This window comes from Xenopus tropicalis, chromosome 1 (genome assembly GCF_000004195.4).
Source record: "Xenopus tropicalis strain Nigerian chromosome 1, UCB_Xtro_10.0, whole genome shotgun sequence".
In the NCBI taxonomy this organism is placed as follows: Eukaryota; Metazoa; Chordata; class Amphibia; order Anura; family Pipidae; genus Xenopus; species Xenopus tropicalis.
This window is the reverse complement of record NC_030677.2, coordinates 84,647,718-84,675,347: the sequence shown is the minus strand read 5'-3', so window position 1 is coordinate 84,675,347 and position 27,630 is coordinate 84,647,718. Positions and strand designations below refer to the sequence as shown.

General features: G+C 35.9%; 1 protein-coding gene across 4 annotated transcripts in view; it reads left to right on the top strand.

Moving 5' to 3' along the window:
• Positions 1–27,630, top strand: part of fras1 (Fraser extracellular matrix complex subunit 1) — a 257,678-nt gene that overhangs the window by 186,179 nt on the left and 43,869 nt on the right. For all 4 annotated transcript variants that reach the window (XR_004223099.1, XR_004223098.1, XM_031903422.1 and 1 more), the window contains 17 exons: positions 5,309–5,459; positions 6,613–6,794; positions 11,667–11,780; positions 12,854–12,968; positions 15,447–15,584; positions 16,391–16,423; positions 17,355–17,486; positions 20,541–20,666; positions 21,520–21,767; positions 22,345–22,496; positions 23,057–23,219; positions 23,854–23,986; positions 24,302–24,492; positions 24,931–25,084; positions 26,161–26,424; positions 26,564–26,752; positions 27,085–27,204. Coding sequence is in view for 2 of the 4 variants with exons in the window: in XM_031903422.1 (XP_031759282.1) it covers positions 5,309–5,459; positions 6,613–6,794; positions 11,667–11,780; positions 12,854–12,968; positions 15,447–15,584; positions 16,391–16,423; positions 17,355–17,486; positions 20,541–20,666; positions 21,520–21,767; positions 22,345–22,496; positions 23,057–23,219; positions 23,854–23,986; positions 24,302–24,492; positions 24,931–25,084; positions 26,161–26,424; positions 26,564–26,752; positions 27,085–27,204 (2,605 nt within the window). In the remaining 2 variants the exon portion in view is untranslated. The remainder of the gene's footprint in view (positions 1–5,308; positions 5,460–6,612; positions 6,795–11,666; positions 11,781–12,853; positions 12,969–15,446; positions 15,585–16,390; positions 16,424–17,354; positions 17,487–20,540; positions 20,667–21,519; positions 21,768–22,344; positions 22,497–23,056; positions 23,220–23,853; positions 23,987–24,301; positions 24,493–24,930; positions 25,085–26,160; positions 26,425–26,563; positions 26,753–27,084; positions 27,205–27,630) is intronic.

Sequence of the window (27,630 nt, the reverse complement as noted above, 5' to 3'; positions counted from 1 at the left end):
CAGAGAATAATGAAAAAAATGGAAAGCTTTCCGGTCGCCTCACCACAACAAAAAAATTCACCCACTGCCCCTGGTTCCCAAAATTTAGACATCCTAAGCAAGTTAAGGTGTATATAACATGACATAGCAATCTCAGAGGAAGCATTGCACCAACTTAACGTTACACAAGTATGTAAACAATCTTTAGAAAGTTAATACTGAAGTTGCCTTTTTGTCCTACCCATATAAATTGCTGGCTCGTCATTTATAGCTCTTTATACTTGCGCCAACATCCTCCACATTTATGGATCCTCATTTTTCTCAGTAATTAGTTCTCTAGACACCGTGTCCTTGTGTTTGATTCACAGCAAATATTTCCTTTAAAACCCTCATAAAGTATTTATACAGAAATTGGGGAGCTCATGCCTAAATATACATCCAGTAGGAAAGACTAATGTTCATGAATAATGGAAGGAAGCAAAGTAATGCACTATGCTGGTAAGGCCTCAAAAGCAGTTTTGCAAACAGATACAATCTTTCAGTGGCATAATATTAATGTAAATAATCTCAAGTAAATCTCCGTAGATAATGTTCAGTTACTCTTTAGTTCTAAAGTATGGCTGTCTGCTCATGGATTGGAAAAGTCTATCTTAAAGAGGATTGCCAACTAAGAACTGTTTTTCTGTTATTAAAGCATATGTAATTCTAACATTCCAATATACATTAAAGGGTTGTTCACCTCTGAATTAACTTTTAGTATGATGTTGATAGTGATATTTTGAAACAGTTTGCAATTGGTCTTCATTTTTTATTATGTGTGTTTTTTTTAATTATTTGCTTTTTGTTAAGCATCTCTCCAGTTTGGAATTTTAGCAGCTGATTGCTAGGGTCCAAATCACCCTGGCAACCAAGCAGTGATGTGAGTGACACATTGGAATATGAATAGAAGAGGACCTGAATAGAAAGAAAATTCATAATACATAACAATAAAATTGTAGCCTCACAGAACAATAGTTTGTCGGCTTCTGGCTTCAGTGACCCCCATTTGAAAGCTGGAAAGAGTTGGAAGTAAAAGACTAATAAATTAGAAACGGTAACAAATAAAAAATGAAGACCAATTAAAAAGTTCTAAGAATAACTTTAGTTGTAATATTTGGGTGTAGGCAACCATTTTAGTGCATTGTGCCTGATTCTGAGCTTTTAGAAGTAGCCAGTGTGTAGACATTAGAACTGTCCAACCAAGGTAACCAATTGTTTTACCTGTTCCCATGGAACTGGAGGAGTCCCAAGCCGGACTTGGATGTATTACTAATGAGGCTATTCTGATATCTACTGGGAGCTGCTATCTGGCTACCTTTCCATTGTTCTGCTGATCAGCTGCTGGGGGGGAAAGTGAGTGGAGTGATATCACCCCAACTTGCAGCTGTAAAGTGTGACTTCAGAGCACAGGTCACATGGCTTTAACACCCTGGGAAATGAAGAGTATGGCTAGCACCATGTGAAATGTAAAAATGAATATAAAAATTAATTCATATATGTTTGCGTTTTTTGTAAAATGGATTTCAATGCAGGATTCTGCTGGAGAAGCTCTATTAACTCATGTGTTTTGAAAAATAGATGTTTTCCCATGACCGTATTCCTTTAACCAATAGATAAGTATTATCATAAGGGACCTTTAAAAGGTATGCATGTCAGTAATTTGAGTGTAAGCACAGTGCCTCATATGAGCCAGTACTTGAAATGAATGGTTTCTCTAAAGAATAAGTGCCACATATTAGTAGAAAAGTATGTTTTTCTTTAAAGGATTTCAGGGGTCATTTCCTACTGCAAGTGCAGTTTCAAGGCCGCTAACTTGGCCACAGTCAGTTGTAAGTAACATCCCATTAGTTAAAGGTACTTTAGGTACTTTAACTTTAATGTCCATTCTGACTCCCTCTGCATCCTCCAGCACTTCTGTTTTGCAGTCTTCAAATGCTGCCCCCCATTCACAGGCTCTCCCACCACAGTCTAGTGCTCCCTTTTTATGCAAGTTTTCCCCACCTGCCCCACAGCTAACATATTAACTGGTCAGATGGGGAAGATAAAAATCACACCTAGCCTTTGTGATTTAAAAAAAAAAAAAAACCAATAGCACCCAAGATGAGCAATTTCCTACACATGCATCAGTTACCGCAGTGCACCTGTTACCTAAAGAACACATCACTCTCACAACATATGCCAGAAATAAGGCAACGTTTAATTGTGTCCAATTTGCAAGCTATGTCAGTTTTGCTTCATTGCCCACATCTGTGTCAGGCGCAACTCTCCCAGAAAAGTGCAATGACACATGAATTATGAGGGAAAATGCTGCTTTGAGGGCTGTTACTTCTGAAATTGCACTTTGCACACTGCCTTTGTGCTTGTAAATGACCTCCTTTATTAATATGCAACTACATTTTAGATAGGGGCTGTTTTAAGTGGTCTGCAGTGTTTAGGGGTATAGTTTCTTTTTAAGGCTGCAGCAACACATTAAAGTTGCCCATATACATTAATATTTTTCACTTCCCAGTGATCAATTTCAGTGCGATCCAACTAATCTGTCAAATTAATGTAAGGTTAGTGGGCACTGAACGACCGTACATTGTAGTGTTTTTTCATCTGTCAGAAAAATCAATTGCATTTGAAAATTTTCATAGTTAGCAATGAAATTTGCCCATTGTCCAATTGCTTGCAGGACCAAGCAGGTAGTTTTCCTAGCTTCAACTAGATGATATTGCTTGAAATGGACCTTTTTGTTGATGGGCAAATCATACTTTTAAACAATCATTTCAGGATAAGCTTGGTCCTATCATAAAGAAAAATATCTTTTAAAACAGGGCTGAAGAATAAATGAAAACACACCAGTATCCATTTTTAGATATATTTTATGTCAGTTTTCCCCTCCAAGATATATTCTTTTTAATACTTTTTAAATCCTGTCTGAGTTTTCACTGGCTCTGGCTTAATGAGAGAAGAATTGATTTTCTGTCTCTTGCTTCAGTCATTTTGTCGACCTTTGAGGAAGCTCAGATACAAAAAAAATATTAACAAAAGATATTACCTTGGAGATGTTTATTTTAAAGAACTTAACACTTCAGGATTTTGGAGGGAAACTATTTTTCACCGCCCTGTGACATGATACATGGATGATGTGTTTATAGCCGTGTCCTGACTTGCTTCTTTATGATTTCATTTACAGACCTATATTGCTATTTGTTTCTGGAAACTGTGCTGTTTCAAAGATGCTCTTATGAGCATTCATAATATCTTTTCTGTTCTTATCTATAATCTACTGATTCCGTTGGAAATGTGAGTTTACAGCTGGAATAGTATTGAAGGGGAGATGAGTTGATCCAGATTTTATATATGTGTTTCTGGAGAACTTTGGATAGATAGTGGATTTCCTTTCACTGTTAGTCCAAACTTGTGTAGATGGCTGGAAGTAATAGAAGGAGTTTTAGTTACCTCCAGTCCAAAATGAGAAGCTGAGGTGGACGACACCTACTGGTGATGCTATCTTAAAACCATATTGAGTTCTAGAAAAGAAGACAGTCTTGTATTAAAGGAGGTCCATTTGCTAGCAAACATCCAATAATCTTATAGTTATGGTCATAGGGATTGCCTTGATACTAGACAGGAAAAATGTAAATTCTAACAACCTGAATTGACAAGTTAAAAGGTTCTGGCCTTATATATTTTGCCTATAATAGACATGATTTATGGACTCAGGCAGGTAGCATTTTTTAATGTTGGATAACAACAGGGCACTCATTACTTCCAAAAGGAGTCACAAATTATAATAGCCTGAAATTGTCTCATTTATAGGAAATAAAATACCCTCTATTTTTAAGTGTAAGAATTTCAGAAGTGGTGATTACATACCAGTCACATTTGGCATCTGGTTTTCCCACAATGCATTACCTTTTCTTGTAATTGTAACCATGTACCAATTTACATTTACAACAATGGTGCCGATGTGTAGCACTATTGGTGGCTTTTACATGATCTGTTGTCTCTAGCCTCATCTTTCTTATTTTACTCCTGTGTCTTGCACAGTGTGCATATTCAAACTAAGGTTTAGAGGCAGCAATACTAGGTGTAGAAATTATAATAATGACGTCTATATATCGATAGGAAAATACAGTTAAGGTGAGCACTACTTCTAAGTGGGCTTAACAGGCTCTGGAAATTCTAATAGGCAATTAAATGGATTACAGCATCAAAGGCAGCTAATAACATTAGTATAGAATATTTGATTTTTTTAGCCTTCTTCTGAGTTACTTGTTAAATCATCTTCCTCATGGGTATTGAAGCAGTTTATAACCTCTAACCTTGAATTTTAATGAATGCTTGTTTAGAACGCCTGTACATTTCCTTCAAAGACAACAGACTGCCTAAAATAATTGTTATGCAGCCATTTAAATGTCAACCACGACATTTAACTAACTATTTATAAAAAAAAAGCACAGGAAGCATAAGTCAGGCAGGTCTAATGCAAAACGAATGTACAGGCATTATGCCCAGACAAGGAGGCTAATTTATCAAAAGTGAATTTTCCGATTTTTTTTTTTCTGATCCTCAAAAATCTTGAATGTGTCCTAATTTATTTAAAAAAAACTCAAAAAAACATTAAAAAGATTTATTTTCTTCTAAACTGTACAGTATATGATGTTTACTCCTTTGCTGATTTGTTCATAGCTGCTGTTGTGTGACTGCAACTGCATTGCATGGTTGTTAAGGACCTATATAGACTTCTATTGAGTTTTCACAAGATAAGTTTTTCTTATTGAACTGAATCTGACCATATGGGGCAGATTTATCAAAATGTGAGTTTGGAGTTTAATCCATAAAAACTCACCCATGTTCTATTTATTCCTATGGGATTTTTAGAAGCGGATTTATCAGTGGGTGAAAGTTAGAACTCACCATTTGATAAATACACCTCTAAAAAACCCATAGGAACATGGGTGAGTTTTTACGTTTTGAGCTCTAAACTCACACATTGATAAATCTACCCCTATGTTTTGCACACAATCATGACATGAAAAGGAGACCTTCTTGCTTTGTCATGATCACAGGCTGTGGGCAACCCTTTATTTACTTTAGGGCCTATATATTTCCATTCCAGCAAAGTATTTATGCTAAAATCTGGCAGATTGCTTGCCGTGTTATACCAGGCTATAGCTTTTGAAGAATGCCTCTCGCAGACAGGGAGTGGGTCTAACCTTGTTTTGTATCTGTATTATTTAAAATACATATTTGGTAATAATTGATATCCTTTTATGATGTCCCTGGTTTTCCCCATTACCAGCAAAGCAAAGGCCTTCAGCTTGTTCTCAACTCACCTTTGTGGTTGCCTGAGGGTGGAATGCTACAAATATCCAATAAGTTATTGCAAGCCAGGGCTTCTGGTTCCAGCAACGAGATCATCTATACAATCATTGATGAACTCCCACGGTTTGGTAAGAACTTTTATCACAGCTTTATACATAGAACTACACATACACGTTTTTAATTACTGAGGTGGCTGTCCTTCATTTAAAACTTTTATTTTAATTTAAAGCACTTCATGCAGAGTAACTGCTATCATGGAACAACCTACATCTGTAAAATACTGAAGAGGATTATTAAAAGAAATGTATAGTTATCCATGTATTAATAGGTCAGCCATCCATCAGGTGCCAGTATGCAGATGCATCAGGCAAGGACTGCCTTAAAAAAAACAGTAACACTAAAATATGTGTATCAAAGTAATTAAAATATTATGTAATGTTGCCCTGCACTGGTAAAAGTTGTATGTTTGCTTTAGAAACACTAAATGACACACTACTGCCTCCCCACTCTGCCTGCCACTAAGCAAGGGAGCAAGTAGAGGGAAGGGGGGGGCATGGGTGACAAGAAAGGAATGTGCACATTATTATTTGTGAGCTGGGCCCCTCTGCAGAATTATTTGCAGGGGGACCCAGCACTGCTTAGTTAGGCAGCTGGATAGACACCTGGGAAAAGTGAGTAAGATGGCATATTATTGTGTGACTTTTTCCCCAGGCCAGCGCATGGGTACTACATACTTATTAGTGCTACAGACAAAACAAACTCTATTGAATTAGAGCATTTTAAAGCTCTCAGGATAAGAGTTTACAGGTAATGAATCCTATACCTGTAATTTATAAAAGCAGTAGTTGCCCTTCTACAAAAAAACAAACTAACAAAAAAAAAAATAGTAAAAGAAAATATAATTCTAAGCAACTGTCCTCTATTATTTTATAATTTCAAAATTTCCATTGGTTATTTGTAAATGTAATTGTAATTGAAAGAATTATCTATCTGAATTACATTCTGCAAATAACTTTCAAACCGTTGAAATCTGTAATGAATGTTCATTGAAAAGTTACTTAGATTTAAATTTTCTTTTGTTATGCAAAACAAATCCATTTTTTTGTGGAGGACACCCTAAATATTACTGCACAAGTGTAGTTCATAGTTTTGCCTCAGACATATTCCCAGTACCTGAAATAACTACTGTAGCTAGCAAGGATATGTAAAGAAGAATTATGCTGTGTTGCTTGTAAGTCATTTACCCAATTTACTGAATAGTGATGTTTTGTTGCCCAACAGGTGATGTTGTTTTACTAGTGCCAATGCCTGCTGATGGCCCTGCAAATGGATGGCAGCGCCTGCCTGATGGCAGAGTAGCCACACAAACCTCCTCATTTACCCAACAGGATATTAATGAAGGACTTGTGTGGTACAGACAGTCTGGGTCTCATTCACAAGGGAAAGACTCATTTACCTTCCAGGTAGGAGAACATTTATTACAAATATAAGAGCTCACTGTCCGGCTGATGTTAAGTTTTTTTAATGCAGCCTTACCTTGAAATCTAGTTTGCAACCAGTGAAGTTTTGTCTTATTTTAGACAATTGGGAGTGCCTGATTTACAATATATTAGCGAGGGTAATTGATTGAATAACAATCAACAGGCATTGGCAATTTGCTAGGCACAAACACATTGATTATAATTGCTAACTTAATCTTATCCCAGAGGTTTTTCACAGCTGCCATGGGCATCACACTTGATCAGTAGAGTAAGATCAGACCTCAAAATAGTACCCCAGGCCGGTGTATTTTTGAGTGAAGAGAAATGCTGAGATTAGTGATTATAATCAACAAACAACAGCCTAACCAATTGCCACCCCAGTGATTAAGTTTTTCCTTGTCCTTTAAAGCAGAAAATATTAATATGTCTCAATTCTCTAACATAGCACTGCCATAAAAACAATAAGACATTTTATCTGTCACTTAAGGAAGTCTATAGTAAGCTAGTTTAGGAAGAGTTATACTGCTTTGGTAGGATTTTTGGCTCCTTTAGCTCTCCTCAACCTAACATCTCTGGTTCCTCTATTTGATATGGCACCTTAATGGATACATGGTGTTTACAGTATATCATGCATGATTTATATTATCCCTTGACTTCATCTTAAAATGAAAATATATTATTTGTACTTTATCTTGTATACAGATATATTCTAAGCAAATAATATTTATTTTTTGTTTTGTAGTTTACAACTTGTCAGTGCTTAACTAGTTAGTTGGTGAGGTAAATGCCTCTAACAACCAGAAAGCAAATAATCTATTTCTAAGCCAAGGTTGTTATTGTTATGATTCATTTCATCATCATTTTATTTTTATTTTTTTCCTATTTATCTGTTATACAAAACCCTGCCTCACTACTGGAATCAGGAACCTTTAGAAGCAGATAACTGTTTAAATACTGGAGAGCTATTGCATGGAACCAAAACTGCCCTACACTGCTAGACTACTAATGTCTTTATTTGATGTAAACTATTTGCTGTTTAACAGGACAGAAAAAGAATAATCCTAACATTAAGGGCAAAGACACACACGACAATTAGTCACCACAACTTTTTAAAAAGTCGGTCACAGCAACTAATCGCAGCAGCTTTCCCGCCATAGGCTAGAGTATAACTTGCTGTGGCTAATTGTCCGTGTGGATTCGCTCCCCAGATTAGTCGCAGCAGCTTTTTAAGAAGTCGCAGCTACTAATTGCTGTGTGTGTCTTCGCCCTTACAAATATGTGCATAATTTCTAAAGGTGCCTATAGTCTTGTAATTGGCATGTGTGTTGGTCATAGACGATGTGGTGGAAACATGTTATTTGCTGCATGAAGAATGAGCAAATAAAGCATATCCCAAGAATACTAATTTTTTTTTGCTTTATAGGTAAAAACATTTCTAAGTATTATGAATGATAGGAAAATGCTGGGAAGAGGGAAGTAAAGTGGACTCAAAGTGGGGCCTTTGTAGATATAAAAGCACTGCATTTAAGAAATAGCTTTTATACTTCTGAGACTCTTTTTCCAGCAGCAGAGCTGTGTAATACAGCAGGTGCCAGATGGTGATAACAAGAGATTACCAACCACTTTGTAGGGTTGGTAATTATAAGGGTATATAAATAACACCTTTAAAGAGTTGGTCATTTTCTTTGCTAATTAGTGTGGTGAGACTTTTACCTCAATAAAAACTGATTTAATCATTGGTTCCTTACATTAGATACTCACCACTACAAGATTACATTTTGATACTTTAGTGCAAGCTGCTCAAAGCTTTGTACAAAATGTCTTAGTTTATTTATTGAATCTACACCAAAATAATTTATAGCTCCACATCACTAAAACATTTTAAGATAACATTTTATTTTGTATATATATATATGTAAACTGACCATCAGCCTGAATACCCAGAAGTCCACTGTACTTATGTGTCCTTTAGCTGTTACTGTTTCTGCCATATTTATTGCTATGCCCCAGATTATAGGTTTAAAGGAGAAGGAAAGGTAAAAACTAAGTAAGCTTTATCAGAAAGGTCTATGTAAATACAGCCTTAAACACTCACAGAAACGCTACACTGAGTCAAAAGAAACAGGATTTCTTGTCTCCTTCCTTGTCTCTGTAATTCCTGTGACAGAGACACACAGCTTTCTCCCCTCACCTGCTCCCTCTCCCATAAGCAGAAAGCTTCCTCATAGTCTTACAAACTGGGCATGTACAGGGGTCTGTGCAGGAGCGAGGCATTATGGGAATTTTCTTTGCAGAGCTCAGCGTTTTTTTTATCCTATGAGGCTTCTGATCATCTCAACAGGAGAAATATGGGGAGACTTAAGGGCACTATTGAGGGCTCTGGCACACAGGGAGATTAGTCGCCCGCGACAAAACTCCCTGTTCGCGGGCGACTAATCTCCCCGAGTTGCCGCCAGTCGCCATCCCACTGGCGACAATGTAAGTCGCCGGTGGGATGGCACACGCGGCGACGCGATTTCGGGAAAACGCCGAAAAAGCATCGCAAGGCAACTTCGCCAATTTCCCAAAATCACGCCGCTGCGTGTGCCATCCCACCGGCGACAATGTCCCCGTGTGACAGAGCCCTAAGACAACTGAAGGTATGCCTGCAGCTTATTAGCCTTTCCTGCTCCTTTAATGATTTTTTCTTATGGCAAATCTGAACAGGAAGGTCTTGTGTAAGAGAGCAAATACCAGTGACACAATTTTCAGCATCATGGGAGTTTAGCAGCACCATGGGTTAGTGTTTTGTATTTTAAACACAGGAAATCTACAAGAAGCAGTGTTAAGAACAAAACTCAAGAATTGCTCACCCAGCACATGAAGGAGTAGCTTAAAGGAAAACATAATTTTTTTCCCAGTGAGTTGTTTTTCTTTATACATTTATGAATTTAGTTTATTCAGGCATATATTATTTTTTAAAAATACTTCTGCCACTAGGTTGCGTGTGCAAAAAAGGCAACATCAAAGTACCCGTTGTTCAGAAAGTTTCTAATTACGGAAAGGCCACCTCCCATAGACTATTTTAAGGAAATAATTCACATTTTTAAAACATATTTCCTTTTTTTCTGTAATAATATAACTAAACCCGGTATTTGATCCTAACAAAGATATAAGTAGTCTTATTAAGTTGATTGTTTAATGTTAATATTTTTCTTAGTAATTTTAAGATATAGAGATCCAGATTACAGAAATATCCCTTATCCAGAAATCCCCAGCATTCTGGATAACAGGTCCCATACCTAAACCAGAAATTGTATCCCAGTGCCCCCTGATTATGCCTGTGGGAAGCACATGAAAACTTTCTGAAATTCCCCAGTTGGGGGTAAAATTTGCTAGAGCATCAGCCATTGTGGGTGTTTTGCTACCATGTTATTCTCATGGAAATATGGCAGGTTAAAAAACTTAGAACTACTACATATCAAGGTTTTTGTCCATTCCTGATCTAAATAACATGGCAAAACAAAGCACATCCTTTCAAATACAAATTGAAGCAGCTCTGCCAATTTTATTAAACTATGCAGCCCACAGTTATTCTTTTTTAGTGAAAATAACTTCCTTAGTTTGCTCTGAACATTTTCTACCATTAAACAACATAGCAAAATAAGTGTTAGAACAAGAAAAGTGTTAGGAGCATCTGGTTGTTGGAGGAATCCGAGCACACAGAGTTCATCCCAGTCATTATGAGAAGGACCCCTTGATGATTGCTCTTGTGCTATCCATCAGTATGGGTGATTAAAGTAATTTGCAGAAGAACTCTGACAATAATTCAGTACCATAAGGAGTGAACTGGGAGCATTTGATGCAGATGTAAGCAAGGCTTTTTAACATTCCACTAAATTAATGTTATGTCTCTCTAGTCAGAGCATGTAGTGGAGTTATTCTGTAACTATAAAAAGAGCAGAAATATCTTTATTGGAGGCAGAGAGTGAGATCTGTGAAGAAAGGAGCCAGCTGTGCCAAGGATATTGTGTTAAAGGGAAATAAAGTGTGTGCTGCCTAACAGCCTGCTTTTCAGGGAAGTTTATATCATCTCATTTATTTCGCAGTGCACTCTCCAATGTTTTCTCCAATCAGGTGGGATTAGAGAGATTCCATTCTGCATTTTCATTAAAATCATTGATTGGTTGGGGGTTTTTGCCCTTCTTGCTGTGACACTTTTGTCATAAAATTAACGAGTGAAAGATCTAGGATACTCAAGAGAAAATGATACTGTAATAAATCTGATGAATCATTCAGTATCCATTGTAAGAATGCCTACTGTTATTTCCTTTGATAATACAAATCCGATTTTTTTAAATCTGTATTGAGACAGATAAATACAGGTTTCCACTGGGATTACCAACTTGTTGTGTATTCAGCATAGCCCAGGCAGGTAAAGGTAGCTTACATAATGTTATATATCCATAGGTTTGGAGATATAACTCAAAGTGAAACTAGCCAGAGATATAGGTGGTCAGACAATCAAAACTCTCAATCCCTTTCCCAAAAGAAAACAGAAAAAAATATCCAAAATGGAAAGTTAGTGAGTAGCTGGCAAGATATCACACTTGATTTAAAAGGAGTTTTATGTCAGATCATGTAAGGGAATATGAATCCATGAAGCATAACATCATTTGGGTAGTGTTTTTTGCCCATCTGTATAATATGTGCAATTAATTATGATTGTTTTGCTGCACAGATAATTAAGGCACTGTTTATGGAGAGGCAAAATTCTTTAGAACTGGCTGTATTTTAATTAATTGAATGGATTTTGCAGATTTGAAATAAAGGAACATTTTCAATGGTCAAATTCAGTGATTAATTTCTTGGCAGATTTCGAGTGCAACTTCTCAGACGCCACAGGACAGTCATGTCTTCAGCATTGGTATTGTTCCAAACCATCCTGGGGCCCCTCAACTGTCTCCTGGATCCTCTCTTCATATGACTGTAAGAAAAAACGCCTGATCTCTTTATTTCCTAGAGGAGTATTGCTGGTATTTTCTTTTAGACTTTTTAGACTACTTGGTACTATTTTCTGGAGCACTGTTTAAGTACCGAACTGTTAAAACTGCCTAAGTTGGCTGTGGAACAATTACTTATGTATGTATGTATGTATAACTTTATTTATAAAGCGCCACAAGGGTACGCAGCGCTGTATAACACAACATACAACTTAAGTACCTGTTTACAAAATAAACTGGTTAATCAAAAAATGTGTATCAAGTATATTAATTGGTCAAAATATTTCAGGCATGCCTGACGAAGGGGTATGCCTCCGAAATGTTGCTTTTTGAATAAACACGCAGGGGCTAAGCCCTGCTTGCACTTTACTTGTTGTGCTGGCTGAAATATTTTGACCATATCAAGTATATTAACCCATTTCAACCAAATATATATATTTAAATATATACTTTTAACCAGGTGACCTGTAAGTGCTTTTTTGAAATAGAAAATAGTCACTATAAAATGGCTCTTAAACTTTTTGCATGATAAAATACATGTCCATTTAATTACCTGATTTACGAGACTGTCCAGCTGGAGGTCTCAGAAGCATGGCATATATTAAATAACTGGTTAATACATGGAAGATCTCCATGTACTGAGATAATCTGAGAGAATCACAGCAACTTGTATTTTAGTGTTTCTTTAATGATAAGAAGAGTTGTTTTCCTTCAACATTTTAATGGACATTGATTTGGTGTATAATGCAGCAGAATTTTCAGTTTAAATTTTCTCCAATTTATCACTAAATAAGGAGATTTTCTAGATTTATAAAGCAAGTGTTCTGCAATGAAAAGATGAGATCATAGGTGTTGAAATAAATAAATCATACATTATTGCTATTGGAATTGATTATGCAGAAATAACCTAGCATTTCCTTTGGCTTTGTGAAATGTATCTTTGGACTTAATCCCTTGAGACCAATCTTATCTGCAATAAACATATTTGTGCTCCAGCAACTTTATAGAGTGAAAATAAACAGGTTTGCCCACCAACAGAATACAAACTTATTTTTCTAGGCACTTGAAGACCGTTTGACAGTGATTGGATCCCATTATCTTTCTTTTGTTGATGCAGAGAGCCCAAGTGAAAAAATAGTCTACAATGTAACTGTGCCCTTGCGCCCAAATGAAGGTGAGAAAACAAAACTGACTCTATATGTGACTTGTATTTGGATTATGTTTTCTATATATATATATACAAGTACAGATTAGGAAGCACTCCTTCAATTCTTAGCGATACCTGGGTGCCAGAGCAGGATATAAAATAGTAAATGGCAGAGTGACGGCACTCACAGGGTTTTACACAATACAGTGCAAAATAACAAAAGTGGTAAATTCAAATAGTGAGGTTTATTAATCCTACGTTTCAGTTCCCTACCTTTGTCAGGGATCCCTGACGAAATAAAGGTATTTTTCCCATCTTACATATATGTGTTCACCTACAAACTTGGTAAAATGTGCAAAGATGCATGGTTGTTTTATCCACAATGCAGCAGTTTCCCCAGAATTCCAGTGTAATAGCCAGCACCTTCTAAGTAGCACCCCCCCCAATGGTGATGCACAATTACTGATTAAAATGAATGTCTGTTTGGTAAATCATTCACAAGTTTGGGCTCACTACTGGCATGTGGTGTCAGTTTTGTTTAACAAATCAATTGTGACTATAGACAGAAACTGCTATGGGAACCCTAACTGCAGGCCCAGGCTTGTGTCCATGCACCCTTATGCAGTTCAGTAAAGTGGATAGAACAGGCACATTGTTTTCTCCCTGCAGGTTGCTATCAGCATTTAATTAAGAACACAGGTTGCTTTGTGAATAACGTCAATGCATACCCAATTTTGCACCCAGTTGAGCACTTTTCACTTGTCCTTGCATTAGGAAATGAGAACTATGGCCTTATATTCTACTATTGCGCATATCTCTGTCGGTCTAGTACTTTATTGGTTTCTGGCATAAGTACAAATATAGGTTTCCACAGAGGTCCTTTTATCATACAATATTTGCAATTAATAGTTTCACAACAGTACTAAACTAAAATGTTCTGATTCACAGTGCTGGAGGTCACTGGAAAAGTCAACAGTCGGATTCAGCTCACGCGTTACTGTTTTAGTGTGAGCAATAACTAATGAGAAAATTGGATTTTTAAATTGATTGATTCGCTCTATCTGGAAAGGCAGTCACTAAACAAGCAGCATGCGGTTCATATTAAACTGCTAGTGGGAGAAGACACTGAAAGGAATTCACAGCTATTTGTCACATTGGTTGTTACTGTGCGTCAGATCTGTGCAGTCCAGACGTAGATTCTTACGTGAAAGATATGTTTTATAGAAATACTAAAAACAAAAAAATGTTTTCACTCAGTACGGTTTTTTTTCTTTAAAGCAAGCTACAGCCATATTTCAGTTGGGAACTACAATTATTGTGTTTATTGTATGCAATATTAGTTTTATTCTTTTTAGGAAATTTCTGACTATTGTAAAGTCAAAAACCTTCCAAACAGATATGAGAAAGGCACAAGTACATTTAACAAAGGAGTCTAAAATATATATTTTTTTTTTATCTCCAGTGTGCTAAAATTTCTATATAGAGCTATGCAGTGCCAGGCCTACAGCTGAGAGCACCCAAGGCTAATCACCCCCTTCCCGCACAACACCACTGCTCCCTCTCTGCACAACCAAATCCCTTCACAGCAGGTGCAGCAGGGGGATTCAGTGCCTCTTACTGTTGCTCTCTGAGCACACGTCTCTTCTGCTACCCTTAGTTCTGGTCCGGGATAGACTAATAGCAGTGGTATCCACATTACCATATATTCAGTGTCAGATGGGGTGTCTCCCCACTTCGGTGTTCCACCGGCCTAGTATGGCCCTGCATATATTAATGTTAAGTTTTCGCATACAATTTATCTTTATCAGGAGGTAAAGCCTCAAGACACAACTGCAACTAGATAAATCTCAGATATAAGAGTTCAATGGGTGCAGGTATTTTTTAAAAAATCATGTACAAGTTGACAAAGAGATAATCCCCACATAGATAAAAATTTCCGGACAGAATAGTTTAAGGGTATATTCAGTTCTTAGCACCTTAGTCCAGGTGCCCAAACCTCAAATACCTTCAGCTCAAAGGAGAACTCAAAACAAAAAATGCCTCAAAATGAGAACAATATGCTGGCACTGGAAAAACTGAACCAATTAATCAGTGAGTGGTGCACCTAAAACAAGTTCATTTTTATTCAAACAAAAAGCATTTTAAACAAAAAACACTCTGACGCTTTTCATGCCAAAAATGGGCACTTAATCAGGCTTTTTTTTGTTTGCTTTATCTTCAAATTAAAAATGAACTTATTTTAACTGCTCCACTTACTGATTAATTGGTCCAGTTTTTCCAGTGCCAGCCTGTTGTTCTCATTTTAAGGCATTTTTTTAAAGAGATAATCATGTAAACAACTGTAGATGATAGACTTCTTTTTAAGATGACAATAGCATTTCAATAAGAGGGTTTGGTGTAGACACTTATGGTTTTATATTCTGGTTTTTTAGGTTTTTTTGCACTCAGTTAATACCAGACATGCCACTCATATTTAATGCAGAATGACATACTTACTGGTTATAGGGACCTTGGAACACAAAGGCAGGCCTCTCTCCTCAGTGCCATACTTCACACAGGCAGACATTAACCAAGGCAAGATTGTATACCGGCCGCCCAGAGCTGCAACACACCTGAGCGAAATTGCTGAGTTTTCCTTTGCAGGTAACAATATAATTATTGGATCTGTCTATCTATCTATCTATCTATCTATCTATCTATCTATCTATCTATCTGTATTTATGCATATATTTATATCTGTTTATTGGCTATAAATATCATGTTACTTGCTACCTTTGGTTGGGAAGGATAATCAACAAATGGCCAGGGCAACCAAAAAGGAAACTGGCATAGTCTGTGAACTAGTCATGTGTTAACCACTGGGAGCCTAAGCAAAGCACTAGTACACAACCAGCAGGGGGCAGATATGCACTTGGGCAGTTACATATAATACCCAAAAATTAAAGCTTTAAGAGGACTTTCCACACTTGTAGAAATAGGAACTGGGTACTATACTATAAAACTTGCAGAGCCTGTGCATTAGGTTCTGAAAAGTCATAAAAATATAAGGGTATAGATCTCTGTGCAAAAAAAGGATTATTGAATAAAAATAGTTTTAACTTTGCTCTGGACATGCATCTTTTTGAATAGCTTTGCAGTAACCCATTGCTACAAATTAAATGTTTAAAGTAATTGTTCTACCAGAGCTAGTGGAACAAAGCTAATAAAACCAATTGGTTACTATGCATTACTGCCCAGGTGCACAAGCCCAAGTGACTTGTGATCTTGCTGCCTTTTTTGCTTTGCTACTTGTTCATATAGCATTCAATGTATAAAATCCATCTAGTTAGATGCATTTCTTCAGATATAAAGAACTTATGTGTTTTTGTATACGTAATTGCACTGTTACTAAGCACTGCCTTCATCCAATTATGAAAGACATAATACTCTGATCATTTCTTGTCTTGTAGGACTTCCTGAATCTGTGAGATTCTTCTTCACAGGTAATGCAAATGAAGTACCAATAATCTTAGCATTTTATTTCTTGCACCATGAGTCCCAGATGCACAAATCACCTTTTCTCTATCTGTAACTCTTCTCATTGTTGTAAAAACTGATAAAAAATATATTATATAAATATATACAATTAAATCTTCTGCAAAGTAGCAATGCAAACTGTAATTCTATTTCAGTTGTGGTATCTAGTTAATGGGGTACTCCATCTAAAACTTTTCATTTTTAATTAAAGAAAATGTAATTCTAAGCAACTTACCATTGTATAAATGTAATTGCAACTGAAAAAAGTACAGGTATGGGACCTGTTACACAGAATGCTCAGGACCTGGGGTTTTCTGGATAAGGGGTTCATATTAAATTGCTAGTGACAGATGGCAATGAAAGGAATCTACGCCTATTTGTCACATTGTTTGTTACTGTGAATCAGATTGGTGCAGTCCAGATATACTGTAGATGGTTACGTGACAGATATGTTTTATAATACTACAAAAAGTTAGAAACTAGCAAAAATAATTGATATCAGATTAACTGGTTTTCATTTCCTAATACAAGTATAGGACCTGTTATCCAGATTACTTGAGACCTGGGGTGTTCCAGATATGGGGTCTTTCTGTGATTTAGATTACATAAACCGAGTAGGATTGTTTACTTTCAATAAGAATTATATATATCTTAGCTGGGATCAAGTACAAATGTTTTATTATTACTGAGAAAAAGGAATTCATTTTCTAAAATATTAATTATTTGATTAAAGTTCATGGGTGATGGATGTGCTACAGTTTGGAACTTTTTGGAGTATAAGGTTGTTAATAATTGAATAAAAATCATACTTATCAAAAACAGGGCCCGCTGTATGTGTCACTTACGTGCATCATGCATTAGTTGGCTTGTCTTTATGCTGAATGCTCTCCCTTTCAGTCTCAGATGGGGAATTCACCACAGCAGAAATGCCGTTTACCATCCATTTGCTCTCTTCTGAGCACCAGCCTCCTGTCTTTCAGCTGAAATCACCATCTCTGGAGGTCACTCAGGGAGGCAGAGCCCCCATTGGTAAGAAACTGCTATTAGCTTTTATTGTTATTTTTTTTTTTTTAGCAAGGTTGTGGTTTCTTTTAGTAGATCAGGGGTGTTCAGCCAGACACAAACACACAATATTAGGCAAAAAGAGGTAGAAGAAAAGGATATTTGTTGCTATAAGTAACCGCATTGGTGCAATTTAACTTTAACACTTAGGTAAGTTAATGAGCCCTACTGATACTTTTTTATTTGCATATTTGTAGTATTTTGTATATTAGTATTTTGATTTAAAAAAATACATTTTTGTGTGTCCCTGTAAAAATTTATGGGGGAATGTAATAAAAGTCGTAAACAGAAAAACAAATAAGAATAAAAATTGGCATTTTGCAATGTAATATTGTTCATTAGACTGTTATTGCATTGTGAATTTTAATTGTGCATTGTGAACTTTAAAGGCATGCCTGTATGTGGTGTAATATTTTGGAGCAAACGTAACTTTTTCATTAAGAAGTTTAATTACATACACTGCGCACTGTCACAAACAAAAAATTCTTAAACTTTCTTCAGTTTCCATGTTCGCAAAGCCCATAAAAAAATGTGTGCAAAGGCAAATTTGTTCACACAGAGGCATACATTTTTGCGAATAATTTTTCCTTTACGGACTTTTATTACATTTCCCCCTATGTCCATAGATTCACAAAGGTGAAAAAGTTCCTTTGAAGCAACATGCAGGCGTCTTAGATAAGACTCAACTTCAGCTAAAAAGTGCAAATTGGGTCAGTTATTAACATTATTATTTGACATAGTAGCCATTGGCCTAGGGCCTTTCATTGAATCAAATTGATAACTGCTGCTGCAGACTGTGTACTGCATAAATGTGTGCATGGACTGCCAGTTGAGAATTTCCCTTATGAAGGGAATTGCCATTTACAGGATCATTCTCAGACCAAGTAATTTTTGTAAAAGAAGAAAAAATGCTGAGCTATGTAAAGAAAGTTCCCAAAATGCCTCGCTCCTGCACAGACACCCAGACCAGTGTACATGCTCAGTTTGTAAGACTATGAGGAAGCTTCCTACTGATCCACATTCTTAAGGGGGGGAGTGAGTTCTTAGCATTCTTTAGGGAGGGGTTGAGCAGGAGAGGGGAGAGAGGAGAGAGCTGCCTGTCTCTGGCAGAGGAAAACAGACACAACAAATCTTTTGGCAGAGTTTCTGTGAGTGCTTATGGCTGTATTTACATAGACCTTTCTGATAAAGATTACCTAGTTTTTACCTTTTTTTCTCCTTTAAGATCTTTCAGGGATCAGACAGAGCCAGGTAATTTTACAGTAGCTATTATAACTATACATGGGTCCCATAATACAACAGAATATCACTTATAATTCACAATTCTTGTATATAATTCCTGCTGTAAGTTTTATTGTCGTCTCCCCTATAAAAACAAAGCATATTGCAGTAAACATAGCTCTGCATTATACAAACCACATGCTGTTTTACCTAAATCTGGCAACTCAAAATACTTATTTACAGTAAAGCAAAACCATTACACAAATCAAACATTACACAAAATTTATTTCAATGCAGTGCTTTTCCTGACTACTGAGCTGAGCACAATAAGCACTTTTCATGTACAAGACTCCAAATTCTATCAGATTTTGGGCTAACTATAAACTGAAATTAATGTATAACATGGATTTTTTTTATTAGAACCTCTTCTCATGTACTAGTCCAAAATATAATATCATATTTAAATGTTATCTCTATAAAATAATGTTAATAAATAGAATTCAAAAAGAAACCATACATTTTAAAATACTATAGTGGTGGAAACTAATTCAGTAACCCACAAAATACTACTGCCAGTGCATTGTGCAAGTGCAATTCATCAGTTTTTTCCACATTGCAGTTTTTTATCTCATAATTTAAGTGCAGGCAATTTACATGACTATAGCTCCACTTGTATTCGCAAATTAGGGCTGATTTAGCAATGGTTGTGTTTTTTTTCCGTGATTCATATTTTTCTGCGCTATTAATCATAATTTTGTTAATTTTTTTGCAATGTATTAAGAGCCAAAACCGTGGAAGCTGTCCTACCCATTTGTTGGAGGTTTTTTACTCTAAGATATTCGATTTTTGGGTATTTTTTTCGAGCCAATAATATGATGTTAACTTCACGATTCGTAGTATTCACTTGTTTTTACAGATTTTTGCATCTGCTATTTTTTATCAGATTTTTAAAAAAAAATAAGGAAACATTCGTGCTTTTTAAAAATTCAACTAAACTCATTTCCACAAATGTCTGACATATACAAAAAAATCCTGAAAAAGGCCCAAAAAACTGAAAAAGTCGCAAAAACTGGGACTTTTTCAAATTGTTGCCTGAAAATTCGAATTTTTCAAATTGTTGCACAAAATCTTGCATTAAAAATCCAAAACCCCTGAAGTTTTGAGGCAAAATAAGAATCTTTCAGAAAAGGGAAGGGAATCTGCCACTGACGTCTACATGATCTCTGCAAGTTTTAGTTGGCAAATTGTTGGTTTCTGACTTTTAGCTGTTTGGACGCATAGTAAATCTCGAAAAGTTCAGATTAGTTTAGTTAGTTTAGAGCTTAATACATAAAAACCCATTTTATATTTACTCCTATGGGATTTTTAGAAGTGTATTTATCAATTGGTGAGTTCTAACTTTGACCCACTGGTAAATGTGCTTCTAAAAATCCCATAAAATGAGTTTTTATGTATTAAGCTGTAAGCTCACATTTTCATAAATCTACCCATAAGTAAGGAATTCAAGTTAATCAGTCATAGCTCAATTAGCAGTATCTTGGCTGAAAGTCTTGTATTTAGCATTTGGCTTTTTCAGGTCTGGTTAAATCAGATGGTTAATGAAAACTCTTGCTTTGTTTAAAGTTGGATCTTATGGTTCATATTCAAGTTCCTGACTAAACCTTTCAGTATCTGCTGGGTCTGCTACAATATTGTTATACATAGAATTGCCTCCTAATTCTGATACTGCAGTAGTGTATGCAAGCCTAAAATACCTTCAGGTGGTCTATGTTTTAATTCCAGCTTATGTTTCTGATGCAGGAGTTCAGCTATCAGTAACTGATACAGACACTGCACCAGAAGATTTGTTTTACCAGCTGGTAGAGCCACCCCGGCATGGTCTCCTAATGAAATCTGAAGCTGGCATGCAGGATCCCTTGAATCCAGGTAAGTTTGGATAAATCTGGTTCATATCAGGTGATTGCCTACATTCACCACACTTTTATCAAAGTTTTGGAGCCAGGATCTCTAGAGTCAAAACTTTGTTTAATACTTATAAATGGTACATAAAAGTTTTTGATCCTTTATTCCAAAATCCATGACTTATGCTGGGTATAATTCCATAGGACAAGGGAATATTGGGAATATATGGACTTTCCCCTTACCATTGATAAGAAAATACCTTTTTAGAAGGGATATGTTTAAATTAAAATAGAGATCTGTAATAGCTGTAAAAGTTTAGGGTTTTTCAGTTATTACACCTTATCCACATGTCACTTTGCTTTATTTCCTCTCATACTATGGCTATCATGCATGTGTAATATCTACAGTCGTGGTGCAGTTCTGAGGTCAGCCTTCTTCACTTGTTCATTCACAAAGATCACCTTGCAAAAACATATACCATTTAGGGCAAAGGTAGGCGGGTCAATTAGTCGCCACGACTTAAAACTTGGTTGCGGCAACTAATCGTGGCAACTTAGCTACCATAGGTTAATATACGAGTCACCACGACCAATCACATGCCGTTTAAATGTCACTACTGTTGCAACCACGTATCTATTAAAGGAGAAATTCTATATTTTGCAATCATTGGCACCTACGTAATATACAATAATTAAACCAATCCAGCATTAAAAATGAATGCCAATTATAATGGAGCCACACTGGTATCTAAAAAAAACTCAAACTCAACGTCTGATTCCTGTACTTGGAAAGCTCAATTTTCACTCAGTTAAAGTAAGTTTGCTCCTGAAAAAAAACATAACCTTGCTTTCATTACAATGTTTTGTCTTTATAAAAGGGGATACATTCACATATGAAGATGTGAACAGGAATGTGCTACATTATGTTCATGATGGTTCAGCCTCTACAGAGGATAGTATGGAGATTGCTGCTATAGATGGAATAACCTCTAGCACAACAATTGTAAGGGTAATAGTGTCACCAGCAAATGACAATGGGCCTCGTCTTGTTCCTGGTTCTCTACTGGCTATTACCGTGGCTAGTGGAAACTCTGTTATGATAAGAAGATCAAATCTGGCATACATGGTATGTTACCCTTACTTCATACCTCTTTTTTCCTAGGGTATGTGTTTGGGGAAACCAAAGTTACTTTATTTAAACCTCAGATTAATGTTGGCATAGTACAAAGTGTGATATGTAGATTTATTTGGGAATTGTATTTACTGTGAAGTAATAGCTAACATTTTATTTTTAGTTGTTGTACATTGGCCTCTCTGGAATTTTGGAGACATTTAAATACATAAACTGAATTAAAGTAACAAAGTATAGCAGTTATTTCATTCTTTACACTTCCTTAATTTACACTGTTAAAAAACAGCTTTTTCCATTTATGTGTTATGTATTTTGTATTATGACTGGTCGCAGGGATCAACACTTATTTAACATTTATTCTTGGTCTTTAAGCATATATTTATCATTCATATTATCATGAGAAATTGTAAATCCTTGCCACATTTTTGCTCAGCAGTTTACAGCTCGGTGAGTCACAGTGCAGTATGTGAAGTAGAAAAGTGAGAATGTTTTTTTTTTGAGAGTATTGTGATAAATCACATTGCGTCTTCAACTGCAAGCAAACTGTTAATACTCTTTATGGTTTCAACAGGATAATAATTCTCCTGATTCAAGCATCAGGATCCAGTTGGTCTCCCTGCCAATGTATGGCATTCTCACCAAGACAAAGCCAGGTCAATCTGCTGAAGAGCTCTCGGAATTCTCTTCTTTTACGATGGAAGATATAAACAGTGGAAACATTAAGTAAGTCTCCTATAGCTTGGAAATGATTGTCCAGTTCCCAGGGTTGGAATGTATTTTATGCAGTACTAGGTATGGCTAATTTTGTTGTCAGAGCACAACCCCCTTCAGATTCTGATGTAATAGCCCATGGTCAGTGTGTCTTTCAAACCTTGTGCACACAGGTTTTTTCTTGAACAACCTTTAGAAAATGTGTACAGATCAGTGGAGTGGGGGGGGAGTGTTGGATGAAGTTCTATGTTATATATGTGGAAAAATTGTTTTTGCATGACTCTGTGCTTGTTACTATGAGCTATCCCAAGATTTATTCCAGCTCCACTCACCAAAGTTATATTTTAATTAATATACTGTAATAAGGCATGTTTTTTTCGAATCATGCTATGCATTTGGAGTAATTTTTTATGTTGTTATTGAACTAAACTTATAGCAAATTATCTCTTCTGCTACAATTACTTTTTGTATGTAATGTTTAGTATTTTACCACAATTGTGCCTGATGATATAGAAAATAAATGAAACATTAATATAAATGAATGTTATTTAACTTTGTTGTGTCTCTTCCAGGTATACTACAATTATTGAATCTGACAGCCAAACAATCACAGACATTTTCCACTTTACTGTATACAATGCTCTCAACTTCCGTCTGGACAATCAGATGTTTACAATAACAATTACATCTGCTGAGCGACAGCTTCCTGTCACTACATCTGCCTCTGAAATTACTGTAAGTCCTAATGGGCCATAACATACTGCTCAAACAGTACATGCAACAAAGCACAATGATATCCATTATAATTCCCATCCTTCGTACGACATTGAAGTGATAGACATACTAATTACGTTTATATTCCTCATATTGTTTTAAAATAAGAGTGAAACATAAGGGCTTAGATCATTATTGTACCTATTTTTATTTTTACAGATTAACAGAAAGTTTTATATTGCTTGCATACAGAGGCACAGCACATTCTGATCACCTCTATGAAGGGTGGGCACCAGCATTATGGTCATCTACCATATCTCCAGCAGAACAGAATCTGTTTATTACTAGTAGGGGATGCTAGTAATTATATAATAGACATATCTGTACCCTGACTTCAAAAAAGGAATTTAATAAGAAGACAGTAAAAAAAAAGTAAACTATAAATGTGGCATATGCTTGAAAAATGGCACCAAGCAGAAAAACTGTATATAACAACATATACAAAAATCTATATCCACATTTTTTTGTGTAGTATTCAAGACGAGATTAATTGAAAATAATCTAAATCATTTTAGTAATACAGACTGTGATTGCTTTCTATTGCCTGCATTATGAACTAGTCAAGACAACTAAAATGTGATTTTCTTCTTTACAGGTAGAAGAAGGAGGGAGAGTTTTGATACCTTCACACTACTTGTTTTCCAGAGATTTTTTAACATTTGGGGGTCAATTGAGAATTAAAATAATTAGTTCTCCAAAGTTTGGCTACTTGGAAAACATTAAACATGGTAACAAATTCCACTTTGTTTTCTGGATTTATTAATTAATAACCAACACCACAGTATTACTTATAAAACCTAGCATTTTACAGGCGTACTTCATTTGGGGGGTGGTATAATTAAGTGTAGTAGGCAGTTCTAAAGCTTAGGAATAGAGTTAAAAGCTCTTCTGAGAGGAAATAATTTTCACTGCTTGATAAACAGTGAGACTTGACTCACTGTAGGATACCATATATACACATTAAAACCATTTTTGTGTGGTGTTGTGCTAATGCTAATATTTTTTTCAGAATTTTGAAGCTAAACTGTATCACTTTTTCTAAGGTGGAAGAACATCACCTGGAGGTCAAATAGGCTCGGATACCACATTTTCTGTGCAAGATTTTATGGAAAACAGAATTTACTATGTCCAAAGTATTCATGACAGCAATGAGCCAAGCAGTGACTACTTTAGTTTCTTTATGACGGATGGAACCAGACAGTCTGAGACTTACAACCTAAGCATTGCCATACAGGTTGGTTTGAGATAGCATCTTTATATTGGAAAGAATATTGTAAGTTACAGTCCAGTACAGTTAGATCCCCTTTAAAGGAATAACTCCATCAAAAAGTAAGAATTTTTTTTTATTAATAGTCATTACCAATGAATTATATTCCTAGGAGGAGGGTAACATTTTTGTTTCTGAAGGCCTTCAATAAAAGGCTATTAATATATAGTAGTTGGTTCCTTTTTCAAGAGGCTAACCCTCCCTGAATCATCAGTATTCTTTGCCTAGGACTGTGTAATTATAATTATATAATCAAACACGCTTCATGGTGTATGTATCACATGGTGTATGTGGTTATTAAGAATAAATTAAATGGTTGCTATATTATAACAACTTACTAATAAGTGGATTTCAATATCTTACATTGTACCTTTATTATCTTAAATATTTAATTCTTTTTTGCAGAACAAGAATGATGAACCACCTAAAATTGTTGTACTGCCTCTAAAAATTCATGACAAATCAGGAGCAGTAATACAGAATAGCTGCTTAAGTGTTCAGGACATAGATACTCAAGATAATGAGCTTGTTTTCACTGTAACTAAAACACCAATGAATGGTATGAATTTATTTGGGAAATGTTATAACATATTGTATTATGTTTAAAGTTCACCTGCACTCTGTGTGCTTTTTCTGGTATCACTTTTGTGTCTGGCATAAGGTCCCACAAGGAAATTAGTTGCCTACAATAAATCTCTGCTACAGTGAGCAACTAATCTCCATGAAAAGCCATTCCACCGACAATAAAGGAAATTTCCAGTGGAAAGGCTTAAGCATTGCTTTAGCTTTCCAAAGGTGTGCAAAGTTTCCTCCTGCAGGCAACTGCATAGTCCTTTCCACTGGGGATTCCCTTTATTGCCGATGGAAAGGCTTTTTGGTGAGATTAGTTGCCCGTGGTAGCAGATTTATCACAGGTGACTAATCTCCCTACAGGACATTACCATATGGCCTTACTGAATAAGGGAGCCTTGGCCACCAGCAAGAAAGAGAATTCTGGAGTTGTCTTTCTGTTGGTTAATAAATATCACAGTAGGTGTGGATGTGGAAGTCAGTAGGTTGCTAATGCTCCTCTCCTTGCAAGGCAGTAAAGTTGCAAAATGCTCCTGAACCTAATTAGACATGCGGAGTGAAAACTCAGGGAGTTCAAGTTATGCTTATCTTTGGACCCTTTTTTGCACTTTGCAACTTGCCCTGCTTTAGAAAATTAGCAAATGGATGTCTTAGACATAAGTTATAGTGATGAGCGAATTTTTTCGCCAGGCATGGATTCGCAGTGAATTTCTGCATTTCACCATTGGGAAATTGTTTTGTGAAACTTCTGTGAAAATTTGCAGCGGAAAAATTAGTTGCGCTTAAAAAAAATTGCGGGCGACCAAAAAAGACGCGGGCGACAAAAAATTTGCGCAACACTTGCGTTTCACAAATTTTCTTGCCGTTTTGCTAATTTTATGGTGAACCAAAACAGGACAGATTCGCTCATCACTAATAAGTTATCCATTCAATTTTGTGAATGGATTGGGGGGGAGTTAGCGCTAAAGGTCAAAAAACAGCAAATTTAATTTTGAGCACGCTGTGATATACTTGTGTCACATTAACATAATGGTAACCTAAAGGTTAACTGAAGTATCTTCCTAGGTTACCTACGCAGAAGGCAATTTTATTCCGAGCCCTTGGATAATGGAAGGGTTCTGTCACAAGGAGCATCTTTTACCTACCAGGATGTTCTAGATGAGCTGATTGTTTACATCCCAGAGAATATGGCTATTGCATCAGATGAATTCAGGTTCTCCCTATCAGATGGAGTCTTCACTGAGAATGGAAGGGTTCAGATTTCCATAGAGCCACAAAGGAAAGAGCCTCCAAGGATGACTATAAACAGAGGCTTACAAATTTCAGCAGGTACCTCCATTTATTAATAGAATACATAAACAATATGAAGGAGAACTAATGGTTTTGATGTCTAAAACTTATTTACTTATCTACTTGTTTATATAGTAAAACATCATATAGTATGTTAAAGTGCTGTTATTGTTGATAGGTTCAATAGCTACAATCACTGATCAGTATTTAAAGGGAACAGATATAGATTCAGATGCTGCTAAGCTCAGATTCATCGTAAAAAAGGATCCAGCAGTTGGGAGGCTACAGATGTCAAAGAACAACAACCTGGTGCAAATATCTGCAAAGGGGCCAGTTAGTAGCTTTACTCAAACAGATGTCAATAAAGGTAGGTTGAAGCAAATATTTTATATGTCTAACTGCTTTAATTAATGCTGGAAGTTTTGAGAAAAGTAAAGGACCTTAGCAACATAAAGCAAGCATAGTCCACCTTTGAATATTTCACTAATTATTAATAATGTTACAAATCCTTTAATGTCTTTGCAATAGGAAAAACATCTGCTATATCTGTTTTCGAGGCTATTTGTAGGCTAGTAACTGTCATTAAGCTGAAAATAAATTACTTTCTTGAGGACAGAAAGAGCTGATTCAGGCATTAAACAAGGGTTTTCTACTGCATGAGTCTGATAATAACATTATTAAATGGCTGTTTTATTGCAGGGTATATTCAATACAAGCATGAGAAAGGAGACCAAGGTGGAAGCTTTGCCTTTAAATTTGATGTGGTTGATCCAGAAGACAATAAACTGATTGACCAGTCGTTCTATATTAGCATAATTGGTGAATATTCATCTATATCTCGGTTACTTTTATTTATTTAAAAATCATACATTTATTTAGTAATTAACACTTTCCTGCTGTAGTCACTGAAAACTAATTTCTGGTTGTAAGACCATTGATATTTATCTTTGCTGTTGGTCAGTTTTAAAAACAGGGACAAAATGTCAGCAACAATGATAAAGTGGCAACTATGTAATCAAATCAGGCAAATCTATGTACAAATGTAGGCAACCACATAAAGTATATGTTACCAGAGTACATAATAAAACCATAATTTCCATATTCAAATTTGAAAAAAAAAATTGTACTTGTGAACAACAATTTGCCTTTTTCAGTTGTTTGAAATTTAAAGTCAAATGATTTTAGGGTTCTGATTTGGTTTAGTTGATAGTTAATACTTAGGATTGTTATTCCCTTATTTCTATA